General features: G+C 43.4%; 2 protein-coding genes across 9 annotated transcripts in view; one reads left to right on the top strand and one right to left on the bottom strand.

Moving 5' to 3' along the window:
- The first annotated feature begins 1,507 nt into the window (after window positions 1–1,507).
- LOC309439332 (uncharacterized protein) lies at window positions 1,508–12,644 on the top strand. Of its 6 annotated transcripts, XM_082051791.1 has the most exons (13): window positions 1,508–1,623; window positions 2,364–2,443; window positions 4,267–4,385; window positions 4,648–4,781; window positions 5,881–5,944; window positions 6,052–6,156; window positions 6,783–6,886; window positions 7,395–7,479; window positions 9,053–9,219; window positions 10,377–10,436; window positions 11,594–11,799; window positions 12,308–12,426; window positions 12,509–12,644. In XM_082051791.1, exons 8-11 carry the CDS (start codon window positions 7,473–7,475, stop codon window positions 11,699–11,701), a joined length of 342 nt encoding a protein of 113 aa, XP_081907917.1. In that variant the 5' UTR covers window positions 1,508–1,623; window positions 2,364–2,443; window positions 4,267–4,385; window positions 4,648–4,781; window positions 5,881–5,944; window positions 6,052–6,156; window positions 6,783–6,886; window positions 7,395–7,472; the 3' UTR covers window positions 11,702–11,799; window positions 12,308–12,426; window positions 12,509–12,644. The 6 variants fall into 6 exon arrangements, with proteins under 6 accessions (XP_081907917.1, XP_081907918.1, XP_081907919.1 ...); XM_082051792.1 differs by lacking the exons at window positions 1,508–1,623; window positions 2,364–2,443; window positions 4,267–4,385 and adding an exon at window positions 3,115–3,156; XM_082051793.1 differs by lacking the exons at window positions 1,508–1,623; window positions 2,364–2,443; window positions 4,267–4,385; ... (2 more) ...; window positions 6,052–6,156; window positions 6,783–6,886 and adding an exon at window positions 11,318–11,410 and having other exon boundaries at window positions 7,435–7,558; window positions 11,656–11,799.
- The window catches only part of NPNT (nephronectin), a 50,776-nt gene continuing 40,787 nt past the window's right edge, over window positions 8,195–18,183 (bottom strand). For all 3 annotated transcript variants that reach the window (XM_082051785.1, XM_082051787.1, XM_082051786.1), the window contains 4 exons: window positions 16,370–16,465; window positions 15,895–15,993; window positions 12,435–12,691; window positions 8,195–10,161 (listed from right to left, as the gene is read on the bottom strand). In XM_082051785.1, the coding sequence (XP_081907911.1) occupies window positions 10,066–10,161; window positions 12,435–12,691; window positions 15,895–15,993; window positions 16,370–16,465 (548 nt within the window). In that variant the 3' untranslated portion in view covers window positions 8,195–10,065. The remainder of the gene's footprint in view (window positions 10,162–12,434; window positions 12,692–15,894; window positions 15,994–16,369; window positions 16,466–18,183) is intronic.

Below are 18,183 nucleotides of genomic sequence, written 5' to 3'. Positions count from 1 at the left end.
CTGTAACACAGCACAGGCCTTATCTCATTGCAATTTCAGAAGCAGTTTAGCAACGGGGAGCTTGGCACAGGCTCCTGTGTGCGCTGGTGAGCCCTGTGTGAGCATTGCGCTGCTCTTACCGGTGTCAGCTGGGGGAACACGCCACTGTCTGCACTCACCGCCTGGTGCTCTGCAGCTCTCTGAGGTACGAGTTGATCCCTGTGTGTGTGAGAGGAGCCCTGAGAGCAGCAGCAACCAGGGCAAAGCCACTGAGAAGTTCGATTAACCAGGAAAGATCAAAAGAGCTGCCGGACTTAAGTCTGGCCAGGTGATTAAGCCATGACCTGAGCTGTACATTTTGGGTGGTCTCCTGAGGGGAGGAGTTTCTAATTAGCTGAAGCAAAAATTCTGTGGCTGAAGGTCAGGAAGCGTCCTGCAGCGTGGGCTTCCGAAGCAGCCGGGCAGATGAGTCCTGTTGGAACAGGGGGATAGGCAGGAGGAGCGATAAGCTGTACAAACTTCGCTGTCTGCAGTTTTGGCTTAGAGCGGGGTGGGTGTGTGCGCACGCTCCACGTGCTGTTTTTAACTGGCTCGTGTTTATGTTTCTTTGAACCATTTAAAATGTCAGGAGGCTGAAGGCTTTGGTTAGAACAAGCAGAGCCTGACAAACTGCTGGGGGTTTGCACCTGTGAACTGGGGAGCAACTGGCACTAGGGGAGTTTGTTCCTTCCAAGGTAGTGCCCGCTACCTGAATGCATAAATAGGCATATATATTTTTAATATATACACATGACACGTATATTAAAAATACCCACATATGCGTGTTGTTCCTCCTATATAAATAAAGGTGCAGCTTTTGAACTGGCTGCCTGTTAGAGTCACATTCAGCTTGTCATCTCTTGCACTTCAGTGCAGCTTCTTCAGAGGAGCGAGAAAGTTGATTTTATTTCCAGTGTATGGGAGAACAAATAAAGAATCTAGAAATCTAGATAAACCACCAGAATTATTGAAAGCATTATTGACTGGAGGAAAAAATGCTTACTGTTTTCTCTTGGGATTTTGGTCCTTATTTGTTGAATGAAGTCCTTCCCTTTTGCCCTGTGAAATCAGCCAGAAGTTGTTGATAACTTTTTGGTTGTTGCTTTGTTTTCTCATCCAGCAATTATTTGTGTTGAGCTTTAGAGAGCTCTGCAACTCATCACCTATTTTTTTCTTAATTTTGATGTGGAAAAAGCACAGTAAATTTTGTGATTCTGATGTACATGAGAATTAAATATTATTTCTGAGTAAATGAATGATGCTGGCATTCATGGGCCAGAAAATCAGCTGTTGACAAAACAGCTTACCACTCTTTGAGCTCAGTCATTTATTACAACTTTGCTATCAGCTGAGTTTGTGTAAATGTATTTTCCTATCATAGTGGTAACACTCAGCTTAGTCCTGTGTCCCTGCAGTCTGGGAGGGAGGTGGCGCAGATGGGCTGTGACCTGCATGTATCTCACCGTATCTTATTTTCAACACCTCTCTAGGACAGAGTTTGAAGATGGACTCATCAAGTAGAGGGAAAAGAGCATTAACGAGCAGGGAAGACTTTTTTAAATTTCAAAATCCTCTGTGAGCGGTTGCCGGACTTGGTGTGTGTCAGTAAGTTTGGGTTTGCGTTGAAAGAGGCTTTTGGCTGGGGGTGCGTTTGCAGTAGTGGGGGGAGTGTGACAAGAAGCAAACCGGAGCCACCAGGAGCTGCTCCAGAGCTTCCCACCTCCTGAGGGCAGCAGCGACAAGAGGCAATTTCTTCTCCATAAGGGCACCTTGCCACTGCTGCTTCTCTCGGCTCAGACAGCAAAAAGCTGATTTCCCCATTAGGAGATGGCCAGAAGGCTGGAAAATGCAAAAGGATGGGAGAAAAGAAATGGGGTCAGGAGCTGGGAGCGAAAGGTTCATTGCTTGGGATTGTTCTCCCCGGGCACAGACTGTGGGCAAGCAGAAACCAATTGTGTGCATGAACAGAAAATAGATGGGGTCTGACCTTGCTTACGGAGGAGTGTAATGAGGGATCAGACAAAGAAATCAAGGGAAGGAGATATTTGCCCTAATTTTAATCTTTGTTTATCTCTACATAGTCTTAGAAAAAAATGTTCTGTATTTTGCAGCAGGGAACAAGTACAGAGGAGAGAGAAGAGCTGGCTGCCCTGTGTCTCTGAGCGCTGTTTTAACAAGAGGTCCCCAGGCTGATATGGCTTCGTATCATAATGCATTATGGACTTCGTGCTTTTATTAGAATTACTAGCAAAGTCACAAACTCAGTTTACCTGTCATCAGTATGACTGTTGGAATGGCTGGTGTTGGTGCCCCTTGGGTTTAAGTTACTAATGTTATTTTTTCAGGTATAGAAAGTGTCGCTATTACATGGATGGGCAACAGAGCACTTCGCTTGGGTTTTGTCTTGTTGAAACATTGGCAAGAGGTACAAGTTTTTCTGTTCTTTTTTTAGTATGCAGAGGGTCCAAATTGCAACACTCAGGACTTGGACATTTCCAAGATGTGATGGAGTCTTGGGGCAGGACCTAAAAGGTGGTTCCCTGCCAGGTCTGAGCTGCTGCCCAGGGAAAACAAATGATAGAGGAAAGGCTACAAAAGAGATATATATATTTTTCTTTTGACAACTGGCTAATCTTTCTGAATTTGGAAGGTCATAGTCACAAGGCATAGACGGAGTAATAATAGCAATGTGTGTCTGACAAAATGCCCCCCTGCTTTATGGCTATTAGGAAAATACCACAGGAATTAATTTCTTAAAAATAGCTCAGCATTGCAGGCACAAGGGGCGCGACTGTGGCTGCAGGAAAGTTTTGGCTTCGTAGTTCCTCAAGTAAAAAAAAAAAACCTGTTTGTCTTGAGGAGTTAATTGTCCTCTTGTGCCAGAGAAAACAGTCTTTGGGTTCAGCAGGTCCTGAGGCAAAGAAACTTTACTGTTGTTTGGGCAGGACCTGGCAGACGCTGCCAGGTGCAGTGCTGTATACCTAACGTGAACCTTCCTGCTAGACCGGGCCTTAAACTTTAAAGTGTGCAGCTGAGGATGGAGGCTTTGATAGCCGGGTTTTCACCAGAAGCTCGAGACCACAGCAGCAACACAGAGCTGGAGAGAAGAAAGCGGGGGGTCCTGGAGCAAGCTGGATGGTGAGAGAAAAAGTGCAGTTGGGAAACTTTGAGAGGTGTGAGGAGGAGGAGAAGGCGGTGGGGAGAGGAAGCGACCCGTGCAGGGGCGGGGAGCTGTACCCACACGTGGTTTGCTGTGGTGGGTGCATCCGACTCCAAAGCACACACACACGTACCACGGGCAAGGTAAAGAAATGCTCCAGTTCTCAGTTTGCAGCTGTAACTACTTGCTGCTCAATGTGTTGTGCTTAGGAGCAAGGCCAGTGCCCGCTCTCAGGATCCCAGCTGCCAGCCATTACTGGAACCAGAGGGAGGCAGCTTGAGGGTTTGCATTTTGCAGGTAGAAGTGCTGGTATTTCAAGTTCAGTGCTTGTAAAATTACTGGTAGACCCATTGAAGAGCTTTTGACAGGTTGGTGTCACTGTGGATGTGCTGAAATGTGGGGCTGTAAGAGCTCGTTCTCCCCCTGTCTCGCCTGATGCTGCCCTGGTTTAGTGTTGGTGCAAACTCACTCTGTGAAAGACTTTGAATGTTGGTAGCAGTTGTTTGGAGCCTTATAGAGCGGTCTGCGTAGGAAATAGGAATGACATGTTGTACTGAGGTAGGAAGAATAAAAGCTGTAGCACAAAGCAGAATATGGTGGAGAAGGGAGGGATGTTGCATTTCAGATGATTGATGTAGTCAAGAGAGTTTGTTTTAAGTGCAGGGGAAATGGGATATTAAACAGCAGTAAGAACTCCATTTACTAGTTCCGCTTTGAAATGCTGCTTCCATGTTACTGGAGCACATGCAGCTTCTGCAGTGAGTTTCCCAACTGGTTGGCAAAGGACGAGGGAAATGCCTGTTAAAAATTAATTAAAACCTGAGATAAATCGCGTAGGAACAGCCCAGGCAGCACAGTGACTCCATCAGCGCCTGGTCCGCTTGCTTGTCCCATGGCTGCCCGAGTTCCTTTGTAACGTGTTTGGTTTTCTCGGCTTTCTGTACAGCGGCCTTTCTGCATGCCCTGCTCAGCAATTCCTTCAGGAGAGAAAGTCAGATGTGTTTCTCAGAGCAGCTAAGAGGATTTGTTTTAATCAGAAGCAAGGTGTTTTGTGTGGTGTTAGTGAAGGGCCTGATCTTCTGCCACAGAAACCAAAGGCAGCTGGGTCCGAAGTGTCTTCAGCGTGTCTTGCCTGACTGTGGCAGTGGCAAAAGGGCAGAGCCAGAGGTCCAGGCTTCTGGAAGTTATTGACAAATTAAACTTGTTGGTAAGCTTCCCCATTTAGTAATGCTGGATAATGGAGGCTTTTAATTGTGCTGCTGCGTTTAACCATCTGCTGTTGTAGGTTAGGCTAGGGGAGGGCTCATTTGTGTAGTCCGTTCACACCCCCTCGGGGAGTTGTTGCCCATCACTGAGATGTGATGTGTGGGTTGTCCATGTGGGGTATCAGGATGCAGCCATCATTCCAAGGATGTTCTTAATAACCAGGTTTGAAAATCACCCTCATGTATTATTTTGCCTGCCCCAAGATTACCTTGCGGTTGGAGATGCCGTGTTCCCAGCTGTCCCAGGCTGTCCAGCCACTGCAAAACTCACCAGCTGAAGCGTGTCAGTGCATTTCAGGGCCAGAAATAGAGTCCGGTTGTTTTGCAGTCCCATACTGGTGAGTACAGTTGCAGGATTTGTTTGCATTCCCCTTTTGTGCCTCCTGTGGTTTTGCCCGTAGTTGCCTCTTGAAGGGTCAGTTCAGATGTGTTTGCCACATGCTCAGCACGTTGCCCTGTTTGAGTTGTGCAGTTTGCTACCTGCGCACCTGGAGCTGCGGAACGCAGAGCATTCCAGCTGGAGCGTTAAAGTTTGAATTTGCCCGATGTCTTTATTAGCACAGATCATACCTCTGACAAAACTTGAGAGACAAATGAAGAGAGTTGCCCATGTTGGGACCAGCCGGTCCAGCCAGTCGCGGAGGGTTAGTCATTGGTTCTGTGTTGCGATGCCAAACGCACTCTTTGGACCAAGTGGCATCCAGGACAGGGTGGCTGGATGGAAGATGAGGAACAGTGTTAGAAAGAGCCTGAGCAAGGGTCTGTGGGCCTGAAGCTCCGTGGCTGAGCCGTATTAAAACCCAGACAATTTGTGTCGAGCTCTCTAACCACTGTGTGAGCTGATCAAATGCCGTAGGGTGGTGAAGGCATCCCTCAATGTACCGTGTCCTTTCTCTGCCTGGTTTTCATATTAAGGAAATATTTTTCAAGCCCCAGTCACGTATCTTTATTTGGCAAACAAATTACTCCAATAAAAGCTGGTGGAGTAGCTCACAGTGGGTTTCCCAGCAAGCGTGAGAGTGCGCCAGGGCTGCTCACTGATACATGGCCGAGGTCTCCCAACACCCCACAAAACTGCCTGGGGCACCTCATGGGTAATTAAACATCACTGGGTTTTAGGAATCAGCCTTCGGTAATAGAGTTCAGCCAATTAGAATATGTTTTTATAAGCTGGATAGAACGAGTGGCATATGACAGGAGTGTGACTGAATTGCTGACAGCGTAATGACACCTCTAACCGTGCAATAAAGGTGCGTGGTTTCTCTGTCAGTTGGTGTGCACTGCAGGGTTGTGGGGTTTCATATTAGTGAGCACTTTCAGCATCTTCGAGCCCTGTTTATACACTCCAAGGCACCATCACTAAAGGGATCTCCTAGACTATTAACAAGAGTTATGCATATTTGGTATTTAAACACTAAATGCCCTATCTGGACATAGAAACTTGGAAGAGCCCCGTGGGATCACAGCTTCTCCTGTCCTCTGGCTGGGCCAAGAAACTGAGGTAAGATGCCATTTCCTGAGCTAACTCAGAACTTCAGAGGGATGGAAGTCACAGTGTCTCTCTTGGACACCCTTCTGAATCCTACTAATCCAATATCTTGCCTTTAGGCAGCCTCCCTGTTATTGTCTTCATTTAAAAGCGTAACTGGACTGTGGAAATGCACGACGAAGAGAAACCTGGGAGAAGAGGACTATTCCTGGCCCGAATAGAAGGTAAAAAGTCACAAAGTTTAACAGAAATCACTGGCAAAGTGCTGCAGTACCTTGTGCTCAGAGGACGGCAGGATCTCTGTGTCGCAGAGAGGAGCGTCCTTGTTCTGTGCGTTAGATCAATACTTGGCCTCCGTGCTCAGACACTCAATACTGGCCTCAGCCTACTGGGTGCCATAGGCAGGGGTGTGCCCGCACACAGTATATACAATGATATGTGATGTTTCTGGGTCTGGAGGTGCTGTAGAGATGGCCCGTTTGCTCTGGGGATGAGGTGTCTGTGATTCCTGCAGAAGGTGGTTCGGTGGCAGTGGAGCCTTGTTCCTGGGTCTTGGGGAATCCTTTAATATCCAGATTACAGGGAAACAGAAAAGTGGCAAAAATCTGCCACGACAGAATGAGGTTTAATATTACTGAGTAAAGACAGAATTTGTTAATTCTTAAAAGCTTTTGGGAAGCAATCTGAGGAAAAGTGATAACGTAGTACCTGCCCTGCAGAGCAGGGAATTATTTGTGTCTTTATCCAGAAAATTCAAGTCCACTTTGCTTCATTGTTTGACATGTTCTCTCTGTTCTTTCAAACCACTACTGGAACTTACCACTGAAATGTCTCTTCTTTCTTTCTGAAGGTGCAGGTTTACACCAATGCATCACTCATCCATTTTTGTTTGTGTGGAAGAATCAAAAGTCATAAAACCTTGCGTGACTCCAGGACAGCACGATAAAACAACAGGTGAGAAAGTGTTTTAAGTACCAGGAAAACTTGGATAATGCGGTGTTTGAGCTATAGATCTATATACGTAAATTTGCATGGGAACGAGGCGTCAGTGGACGTTCGATGGCTCATCATCTTTCAACATTCACAAGCAAAATTTTAGAGGCAGACAGCTGTAGTTCATCTTGTTTCATGTCTTTAAATGTGCTGTTCACAATGCAAAGCTTGATCTCTGATTTTCACAGTCTTTGAGACAACGACAGCGCCTCAGGTGCAGGAACAACCGGTAACGGGGTGTAGAGAGATGGGAGGCAGGTGCTCCTCTTGTGTCTTTTCCCTGGAGGACAGAGTGGGGTGATGGAGGCTGCTGTCATGATCGTTCTTCTGCTCAGGGTTCTCCTCCCATAACTAATCAGGCTCTTATCAGGGTGGTTATGGTAATCTCCAACTATTAATATATTAAACCCAATGTTTTGACCTTTTAATATATTAAAACCTGCAGTTTTGACCTTCCAATTTATTGCAGGAAAGCCAGCGCAGCTTTTCTCCAGAACAAAGAAGCTCTGTTGAAAGTTCTCCCTAGTGACTTAATGCTGAGGTGCTGATGGGAGGTGAGTGACTGCATGGAACGGAACCTGGAAACAAAGCCTTGTGTCGGTCCCTTCCGCTGTACTCACTTTGATAAATGCAGTAAGTGCACGCTGCCATTGCTGTAATATGTAATTTATGAAGAATCTTTATTTTATGTCTTTTTTGGGGAAAAAAAACTTAATGTGTCTTTTAAAAACATGAAATTCTAAGCTGGCAAGAGGTTATACAGTACAGTTGATTAATGTTTTCATGTTAATTCAGTGTAATTCATTCTGCTTGCCAAAGAACTTAAGCTCTTTCAGGTGTGCATAGCTAGGAGAGATGTCTGCTTGAATAGGGCGTCTCCACCTCAGGAAGCTGTAGTGATACGTGGTAAAGATCTTTGGCCACTGGAGACCAAATTGTGTTCATCTTGAGAGGTGCCAAATTGTGTAACGGATGGTGCCGGCTGGGCCGTCTGTGGAACTATGGGAGCTGCTGCTTCCTGTAAAATGGACATTTTATATTGCAGAAGCTCTTAAATTACCTGTGAAACTCTTCTTAAAGCTGGGTTGAAAGTTGTCATTCTTCCTTTTGAATAATACATACAGTGTCCTTGTCACACGATAGGGAAGTGTACTTTTATTTTTAACTCTGGTAACGAGCTACTTCACTTTGATTGAATTGTCATCTTTTGGTTCCTTCCACTGCATCAAAAATGACACTTGCGTTCCAGAAATGAAAACAAGATTCCAATTAGTAGCAAGTAACAGCCTCCTTTACTGGTTACTTTAAAATAAGGACAAGGTATTTCAATTATTCACAAATATTTCTGACACATTACAAAGTAACATAAGAGGAAAAAGATCACGATCATATTTGAAGTAAAATAGTTTAAAAATGTTTACAAACACATTGTTTTTTCCTTTTCAAAATGTTTAATACAGTTTTGCAGGAGACTGTCTGTTTGGTCAAACAGTAACTTTGCTACCCAGACTGTGCTTTGTCCTGGGGGACAAATTGGAGGAGTATTTTCAAAACAGAATTTTGTCAGAAACGGGGGTTTGGAAGGTGACTTCTAATGGGCTTGCAATTTTATTTCTGTGGACTTCAAGCAAGGCTTAACATGATTGTTTTTTAATGATGGCTTTATAACATGATATGAATCTGATGTTTATTTTACATTAAGCATTTAAAAGATCTGAGACTTATTTCTTCTATATATACATTTTTGAAGCTTTAAGGCTGTAGCACTAACAACATTTTATCAGTCTCTTGTCATTTTACTGAATTTTACAATTTGTCCCATTTAGAACTGTTAGCAGCAGTGATGATTGATAATGTTTCTCGTTTAAAAAATCACAAACCAAACAGAAGAATTCCCTGGGAAACTGCACACCACATGCATTAGATACGTAACTAAAGAATTAGTCCAAGGTTCTGATAAATACTTAGTTCCAGCTAGAGCCAAGAGTTGTTCTAAAGAATGAAATGTTTATTATATACAGGAGGGTTGGCTGGAATAGGGACATGTGACAAAGAGCACTCAAGGCGTTTGACGGTGGGGATTGTCCGGACAGCACTGACACAGCTGCCCCGTTTGCTCACGCGCAGGTTTGTACCGATGGCGGAGGGACCGTTCCTGGTGGTGCCACCAAGGGTCAAGTTGTCTTCTCCAGGCTGCTCGGTCCTCAGCTGAACCAGGAGCTTCTGGCAGGACTGAGGGCCTCCCGAGCTACATACAAACTCGTACAGCGTTAGCAGATGCCGGTTTACAGCAGGTAAGGGTTTGGTCTTTTGCCTTCAGCATATTAAAACGTGAAAAACTGCACCAGCGTTTTTCAATGAGCACCATTAATGTACTTTGGTAGCGCATCTATTGGCACGACCAGCGGGATCAAAGGATGTGCTGAACTCCTGTCTTGTACAATAAGCAAGCACAGCTGCCCCTTACCTCTCAACTCTAAATATTAAAACCATAAATATGTTACTAACCATACACATATACACAGAACACAGCAGGAGCAATATTACAGGATGCAAGGCCTACTCTCTAGAACAGCTTTTTGTTAATACAGGTAATAATAATACAGTTAATACACCAAAATAAATGCTATTTAATATGAAGCAAACCCTTCTTCAGAGATCAGTGACAGGAAGCCAAAGCTCAGGTCCAGGCTTCTGTTAACCTGAGGTGACTCAGAAGCTGGATCAATGCCACTGGCTGTCACATCTAATCAATGGAAGAGTAGCACTTAGGGGAAGATAACGACTATCAGCTAACTCTAAAACTGTCTGAGCTGGAGCTTGCTGTTGCCAGCATTTGTAATTCTCCCTTTTCCACAAGTGCTCTTGGTGTGAGCACTCACTGGGCTTAACAGGGGCTGAAGTTATTACACACAAAATATGATTTTGGGGTAAGGATTGATAGAAACAACCAGCACAGGATTGGAGTTCCTGAATCCTGGGAGGTGCTCTCTGTGTTTTTCAGTTGCAGTGAGATTGCATTTAGCAGACCACTGGGAAGTTGTCACTCTCCAACTTGTTTTTCATGCCGTTCTGTTTCCAGGCGTGGTGGGGATAGCACGAGAAGGGCGAGACAAGACTCTGCTGGTCCATTGTCTTTGCTAATGCTCCTCAGAGCAGCGTCCTCTCCTCAAGATCACATCATCTAGTCCAATATCCCCAGTTCTTCCTTTCCCTTTTTCCCCTTTGAAAATAACCTGGGAAAAGAAATAGAATGATTTGAGTGCAAAAATAAAGTACAATGGAAGAAGCTTTGAGAGAGATCTCAACAGTAAGGAAGCAAAAGCAGAAGCAAGCTCAGGCAATTTTAACTGACTCCCAAAAACCTATTTATAACGGCTGGTTTGTTTTTTGTTTTTTTGTTTTGTTTTTTATTTCTATTTCTGATCCTTTCCCTTCTGCACTTTGGCAGGATCTTTGTGAAGAACCAGCAGTTCGGGACAGAGTTGCTCCAGTCGCACCATCTGCTGAGGTGAGATGGTTTTCCACATAAGAGAATCTCGGGCATTTACTATGTATCATCTCTGCACTGTTTTCATTGTCCCTCATGGCAAACACTTAAAATCCCCTGGATTCTGAAAAATGTTGTCTAATAGAGGGGCTTTCTATTGCTAAAGCACCTCGCAGCTGCCTTCCTTGCGTGAACTAGAAACACCCGTCTTTTATTTGACAAATTCGGGCTCCTGCAGCCTCATGGTCACCTGCGGATGCTTTGGCTCCTCGCAAAGTGGCAGTGGAGGTTTGGGCCTGGATCTGAGCAGATCACTAGCAGTCCAGGTTTAGCCTGAGTAGGAGAAATTCAGCAGACTTAAATCTTGAGTAGGACTGGAGCATAAATCAGAGGTGAAATACAGAAACACCTCCCATAAATCAGACCTGCTCACCTGTGCTACTGCTGTCGATTCAGAAGCCTGAGCTGTTCAATATGGTCACTGGTTTTGACCGTAGCTTAGAAATTACTCCAAGTCTACCGCAAAACTTTGTAAGAGTCTGCTGTTATCATTGAGCTGGAGTTAATAGAGATTCATAGATCACAGTTCCAACTGTGTAGTTAAAAACAGTCTGGATGCTGGCTGAAAGCACACTTTTCAATAAGGAGTAGCAATGGAGGAAGTCAGATAAACTCTATATTGAATAAATGAATTATTTCATTTTTTTTTTTAGAAATTAGTGATTTTGGGGTATATTTTAGAAATAATTTGCACAGAGCTAATTCAGTAGAAGGTGTGAGGCAGCTCTGGTGTGTGGTTCTGGGTGACAGTTCCTGCTGCGGGGCCGAGAGAGGCAGGGAGAGCACAGCGGGAACTGCTGGTCTTGCCTGGGGTCTCTAGAACTCATTTCCTTTTCTGCCAGACAAGAAATGAGTGATACACACACTTAATGAACTGCTCTGTTGGGGGAGACAGACCTGAGGATTGCCACAAGTGTTAAACTAGGCGAAAAAGGGTAAGAGTGTAGCAAATATATTGTTCACTTATCAATTTCCACGTTCTTAGTCTGACATTAATTTACAGCTAAGAGAAGATCAGGCATCTCTGTTACTATTCTGAGGTAAAGTTTTCCTAAAATTATCTGTGGTAATTACAGCCTTAATATTAATGTTAGCACTATATACTGTGTGTGTTATAGCCTGCTCCCACCATGAACATGATGATGTGTGAGCGTTTCAGACCACCTGATCTGTTTCTCAGAGCACAACAGGCCCTGAAGCAGCCAAGCCCCTTCCTTCAGATCTGAAACAGAAACCACCTTCAAAGCCATCGCTTTGAAGAGGATGAAGAAAAATGCTGAGCTTTTCATATCAGTCTGTCACCCAATTTCTCTAACATTTCCAGGTATTAAAAGATTCTCCATCGTGGCACTACAGACAGATTCTTTTGATTGCACTGTACCATTTTGTGTTATTGGCATAGTTAGGTCATCATTTGCCTCCCTGGCCAGATCAGCTGCAGGTATGCACAAAACCACGTGAGACTGCACATGTAACCTCCCTGCATCGCCAAAAAAATGACTTCTTTTCAGTATCTTTGCCCTGGTTTAAGCCAGTTATCAATCCACAGGGGACAATTCTTCCTATTTCATGACACTGTGTTATTTAAAACATTGTTTATGAGGAATCTTGATACAGGCTTTCTGGAAAACCATGTACAGTAACGCATTGTCCATCAGACTGCTCTTTCCCCCATGGTGATCCCCTTAACACAGGCCATACGAGGTAGCTCAGTACAGGGTGTTCTGTTTTTTTCTGTGTGTCTATTGCTGTAGGTAGGATTTTTTTAGCATAAAACTAATTTGAGAAAATGCACAATGACTCTCTTATCCTTAATGTGACTCTATTGGCAGGGAACAAAGCAGTAAAACACAGGCTGAAATCAGAGCCAGAAGACAAACAGACCCGCGCTACACCAGCTAAAGTGTCTTCAGCTTCTCACGCAAAAAGAAACACGGCAGCACACGCATCGGTACTTACACTCTTGATGCCCAGTCCTCGTAAGGTTATGTGTGTCTGTCTCCAGCCGTGCCCACCATTTCTTCCCCAAACAGCGGGTCCGTGAGCTCCGTTTTTCCTTACGAAGACGTGGAGGGCACCGGAATGCCGCCCGGGCACCTTGTGCCTGAAGGACAAGCACAAGTCGCCGGCCTGAGCCACGGGACCCAGCGGCAGGATCAGATGTGCAACTCCTCCTTCTCGGCCTTTGGGCTCAGAGATGGTGAGATACTGTCCCCCTGCAACAGAAAAACAGTTAGGTTGGGGTTTTTTTTAATTCTACTATGTTGTGAGACCAAATGCACTAAAAAATAAAACAGGGTCCAGCAAGTCTTAAATAAGGCAGAGAGTTGCTAGAACATGAACCAGAACTGATGCTTCTGCCTCCTGCAGAGGAGGATTAACAGAGCTGCTCTTCTCTTTACATTAGTACCAGCTTAGGTCTTGCCCATCTAGTTTCTTTTTTACAAAGCCAATAATATATATTTTGAAAATGAACATTTCAAGTATTCCTTAATTTCTGACAAGCCCTTGGTGACTTTAAACCCACAGTGACATCAAAGCTACTGTGGACACTCCTGCACCTTGTGAGCTGCAGTTTTTGCTGTGGGGCAGATGAATTATAACACCAGCAGAAATGTTACCATGTAACTGAGCTCTCCCTTTCCTTTGGGAACTGTGTTCACGGGTTAATTCTCCAAGTGTGTCCATTTGCAAACACAGCCTTTTCATTTAACTATAATTTAATTTTTTAATCTGGAATAGATACAGAAAGCTGGAAACATGATGATTTCCAAATGGCTGTTAACTTGATACACTCCCTGAATTCTTCTCTAACAGCAGTAATTTGTCAGTGAGCACACACAGACTTAATTCAAGACCCTGGGATTATCTCTGATCATGTAAGAAGCAAAGGTGCCTTCATAAAAACACCCAGAACATGGAAACTAGAGGATCTAAGGTATGGCAAGATCCATTAAACCTTAAAAAAAATAAAGGCATATACTTCCCTAAGTCCCACACCCCCTTTCACAGAGGCAATAAATGCGACTTCTCATCTTAAAGAAAACCCACACCTCTATTTTTAATTTGTAGTTTTCATTAGGACTTTTGTAAAGCAGATGATAACTTTAAACATAATTGATCTTTAAAAAAAAAAAAGATTCTTAGGTTCAGAGGAAGATTTTTTTTTAAAGTGAACCCTCGGTCCTTTGCTCATTTCAAATTTTAATCAAAAAATCAAATTTTAATGAATTTAAGATAAAGGTGGTATTTAGGCTCCTTAGTTGAAACCAATGATGCAGAGACATTGGGGGTTTCTAATATTGTTGACATACACGGTCTTTACCGAATTATGGAATCGAACAATATTTTTTCATTTAAATTGTTGCTCTGCAATTACTCAACTAGAGCTTTATTTTTTGAAAGCTTCTTTCTGGAAGCCACAATTATTTCCCTCAAAAGCTGTGAGATTTCATGACAATGAAATCTGTGGTCGCACACAGAAGAGGAAAGCAAACCTTGCCTCCAGTTCACCTTCTACATGGGCTTGGAAGCTCTTTGGTCTCAATGAGATTGAACAAAGCGAAGCACCGCACTGCTGTCGGGGGCCCTGCATCTGCACCTGGCCATGAACTGGGATCCCTCTGGTTTTGTTAATGACCTGGTTTTGTTTGTTAATGCATTGTTTTTACATCTTGCTAAAATAAGCATGATACAGTTTAAATAACTGCACCTGTTTATTGCAGATACAACTATATCACTACAAAAGTACTGACTTATTAAGTGCATCTGTTGCAGATAGTTCCAGTGACTGAATCCAATCAATAGGAAACAGATTTAGGTGAGCACAAAGCCAACGTATCTGCAGGCAACGGTCCCCTCAGATCAGCATTTTCTGCATGCAAGATAAGCTCATAAAGCTTCAGCATGGCACCTCTCAAAAGGCACATTCTGATAAAACCAATAAATAGCAAACTGGGAAAGGTGAAAGCAAACACTCAATAACAAGCTGTGAAAATAAATCCTTGCACCAAGGTATTCCCGACAGGAGGGAGTGGATGGGTGACTTCAAGGGACTAGTTTTAACAGGTTATGTCAACAGCAGCAGAACATACACAGGAAACAAAAAGCTGAGATTGTCACTGACGGGGAGAATAAAAAAGTCTTAAAAAAGAAAAAAAAAAAATCATAGTTCTGGAAGTTAATATGTATTAACAACAATTTTTGAGTACAGATAATTAAAATGATTTGAGTGACTTACTTTCTCGGTTTTAAATCCATTGTTTCCAAAAGCTGTTTGAATGAGGTGTGATCTTTGTTGAAGTGCCCATCTGCAAGCAGGAGGCAGCTGCCTGTTCTCTCACCTGCCAGAGGACCCAGCTCTGCCCTCCGAGTCACTCAGGGGGTTTGTGAAGTGTTGTAAGGAGCACAGGAAATAGCAGGGCCTGCACTGAGTCAGCTGCACAGCCTGGCAAAGGTGCCAGGTCACCGCTGCAGTGGCACAGGACCCACACTGATGACAGGGTGGTGCATAAGGAAAATGACTCTCACTGCCCTCACCTTCCCTCCACTTATTTTACGGCCTGAGAGCGCATTTCCTTCCCCAACGCGTCGTCCCCTCGCACAATGGGAGCATTGTGCACTTCAAAGGCTGCTCCTCTGGCTGTGAAGTAATCCCGTAGTTACCGGGAGCCACAGACGTGTGTTTGATCCCCAGCGCTGTGGGGTGCGCGGGAGGACCCAAAACCCCTCGGTGCCATACGCTAAAATCATAGTGGGACCGGGCACAGCGCTGATGCTGGTCTGCCTGCCTGTATGGGGGGCTAGTGCACATTCCCCCCCTCTCATATTCCCTGCAAGGTCACTTTTCACCATCCCAGACCTACCCACTTTGAGAAGTCTCTGCATGCCACCACCTAACTTGTCATCCTTCCAGTTACTTAACAGGCTCCCTATATACAGGTTGCTGTAACTTAGAGCAGAACTCAATAAAACCAAACTGAGAGGTTAAACTAGAACATTGTATTTGGCAGCAGAACAAAGACTATTGCCAGCACTTTCAATAATTTTGCTAGTAATACGGAAATAATTATGTTTGTATGGTGGTCTGAAAAATAAGCTTTGCTTCCCCAGAAATAAAAGTTGTTGTCTAGTCCACATTTTTGTTCTTTCTGATTGAAGACAGATAATATTTTACTGAATACATTTACTGCTCCTTCATAGACATTCCTGTTGTAAAGTCACCAGCTCTGATAAAAGTGCAAATTCTCAACTGCTCTTTCAAACTGGGAATTCTCACTTTATACACAGAAGAGGGGTGGGTATGAAATATATGCTGGAACCGAAGGGAACAGAAGCTGTGTAACTTCATCATGGCATCATCAACCCCAAACTGGCCGGTTCTTTAAGTACAGGATGCGATCGCACACAGGTCGCTTACCTGACACATCTCTCACCGGTTCCCAGTGCAAGTCGTCGTCTTTGTCCTTCATCCAGCCGCACAGGCCGCTGTCGAAATCACAGCTGTGCACCAGCACTCCTGGGCAGAACAGGTCAAAACAAATGAAAATAAAGTGATGATTGGGATCGTTCTAGTTGGGGAACTACAGCAGTTTCCCTGCTGGCTGACACTGGGAAAAAAGATGAAAATTAAATGCAGCAGAAGGAGCACTAGGAAAAGAACTTACAAAAATACTAAATAAAAGGGATGCTCATGTCGTTATTAACAATTCACACTATTTTTGTGCTAATCTGTTAGGGAACAAAATTATAAAGGTTCACTTACATTGTTCTTTTTCTTTTTACAAAGCATAGTTTAAACATAAGATGCAGGAGTCCTGTAAAAATGTAGAAAACCCCAAGAAACCTCAACGAGTCCTAAACCCTGAGCCCTGAACAGGAGATGTGATCTTTACCTGGGTCATCATTGGCTTCAAATTCATCGGCGGTGATTCCCCTTTCGATTTCAAGTATTTCAAACAGGTTATTGCTCACTCCAGGCTGGCGTGGAACTGTGAGAAAAGCAGGTTTATCAGAAATGAATGAGATAACGGTATTAATGACCTACTGCCTTATCTGGAATAAAAAACCGCTCTGGGTGTTGTGCTTCTCATGGACAATTCAATATATTGTATTTGACATGACGATTCATAAACTTTATGCCTATGTGATTTAGGATTTACGTTGTAACATTCATCTGAGCTCTGTAAAAGGTGATTCCAAATCTGCTAAAGCGTCTTCAAATCAAAGCTCCTTTTTAACCAAGAAAAAAAGCTGCAAGCTTGAAGCACACTATTCCCCGCCAAACACACTATAACAGGTTGTAGTTTCTCAATAAAATAGAGCCACATTGAAGTCCTTGCGCAAACTTGCTGATCCCCTCACCTTCCCCAGGTGTTTCGGGTGAACCTGCAGTGCAGGCAGCTGTCTGGGAAATTCATCTTTTAGAGACAGGTCTAACACATAATTCCTATCAGTAGTAATGTGTTTCAGACGTGCCCTTCGACGCTATAGACACCTCTGACACCTACAGTATCTGTAAGGGCCTTATCTGTTAAAAACTTGTCACGTTTTCCATTTGCCGTGCTAAAAAAATTATCTTAATGTCTCTATAGCCTCCTTGGGCAAGCGAGAACAAGAAAAACGGCGATGATTTCCAATTCTAAACCAACATAAAGGACTGTGGTTTTCACCAGATCAAATCAAAGGTAAAACGGAGCTTCTCTTGCACCAGGACAAGGTGGAAACAGCACTGCTGGAGCCAGAAAATGAAAAATAAGAATAATGTACCTCCCTGCTTTTTGGAATTAGGACAAAATATGCAGCCTGATAAAAGGATGACCAAATGCTAATGTATTTTTAAAGTAATATTTTTTGTATAATAAAAATAAACAAAAAGCTTGAAATCTGTAGGAAACTGATTGACTCTTTAATATTACAGTATCTTTTTTTTAACCTTTTTTTTTATTTAAATAGTTTGTAAATTTTTTATTATATTTGCGGTGTAGGATATTAATGCGCAAACAGCCTCAAAGACTTAAGGACGGCTTGGGCAGCAAAGGCCTGTTAATTGTTACGGATACATTGTCATAATACTTTTGCTGCTTTGTTTAATCTGGTTTGTTTGTGGCTTCTTTTGCTTACGTGATTAGAATTTACCATGAAAGAAGCCTTACAAATGCATGCAGTCCACACCATCTAGGCCAATACTCACCCCGCAGTACATTTCTGTACAAATGCTACATTTAAATATCTTCTTGGGCTGCGCTGAAAATGAAAGTTTAAATATTTGCCTATAGCTGAATCTCTACAATAAAATATTTCCTCAAAACATTTCTCTAAACACTGTTATTATGAACTCGTAGCAGAACGTGTTTTAAAACCACTCACTGCAGGGCTCAGACCTAATTAGAGGAATGTGCACTTAATATGAAACAAGAGATGCAGGACTCTAAATACGATCCATGTGTACACTTCTTTTTGCTACAACGACTAATAACGTTGAGTGGCGATCGTGGGAGAAAGTATTTGGCACAATTATTTTCGGCAAGCTTTCCAAGCCCTTTCTGTGTACTTTATATAGCGTATCAGTGTGCTTTTCACTTAACTTCAATGGTTTGATAAAGCTTGTTAAATATAAACTTGGCTGCTGCTTCTTGGAGAATTTTATAAGCTCTGAGGGAGCCAAGACATCAACAGCACCATATTCTCAAAAGTTCATGGGCCAAGT

This window comes from Streptopelia decaocto (assembly GCF_964273445.1).
Source record: "Streptopelia decaocto genome assembly, chromosome: 4".
Classification (NCBI taxonomy): domain Eukaryota; kingdom Metazoa; phylum Chordata; class Aves; order Columbiformes; family Columbidae; genus Streptopelia; species Streptopelia decaocto.
This window is presented reverse-complemented; position numbering and strand designations above follow the sequence as displayed.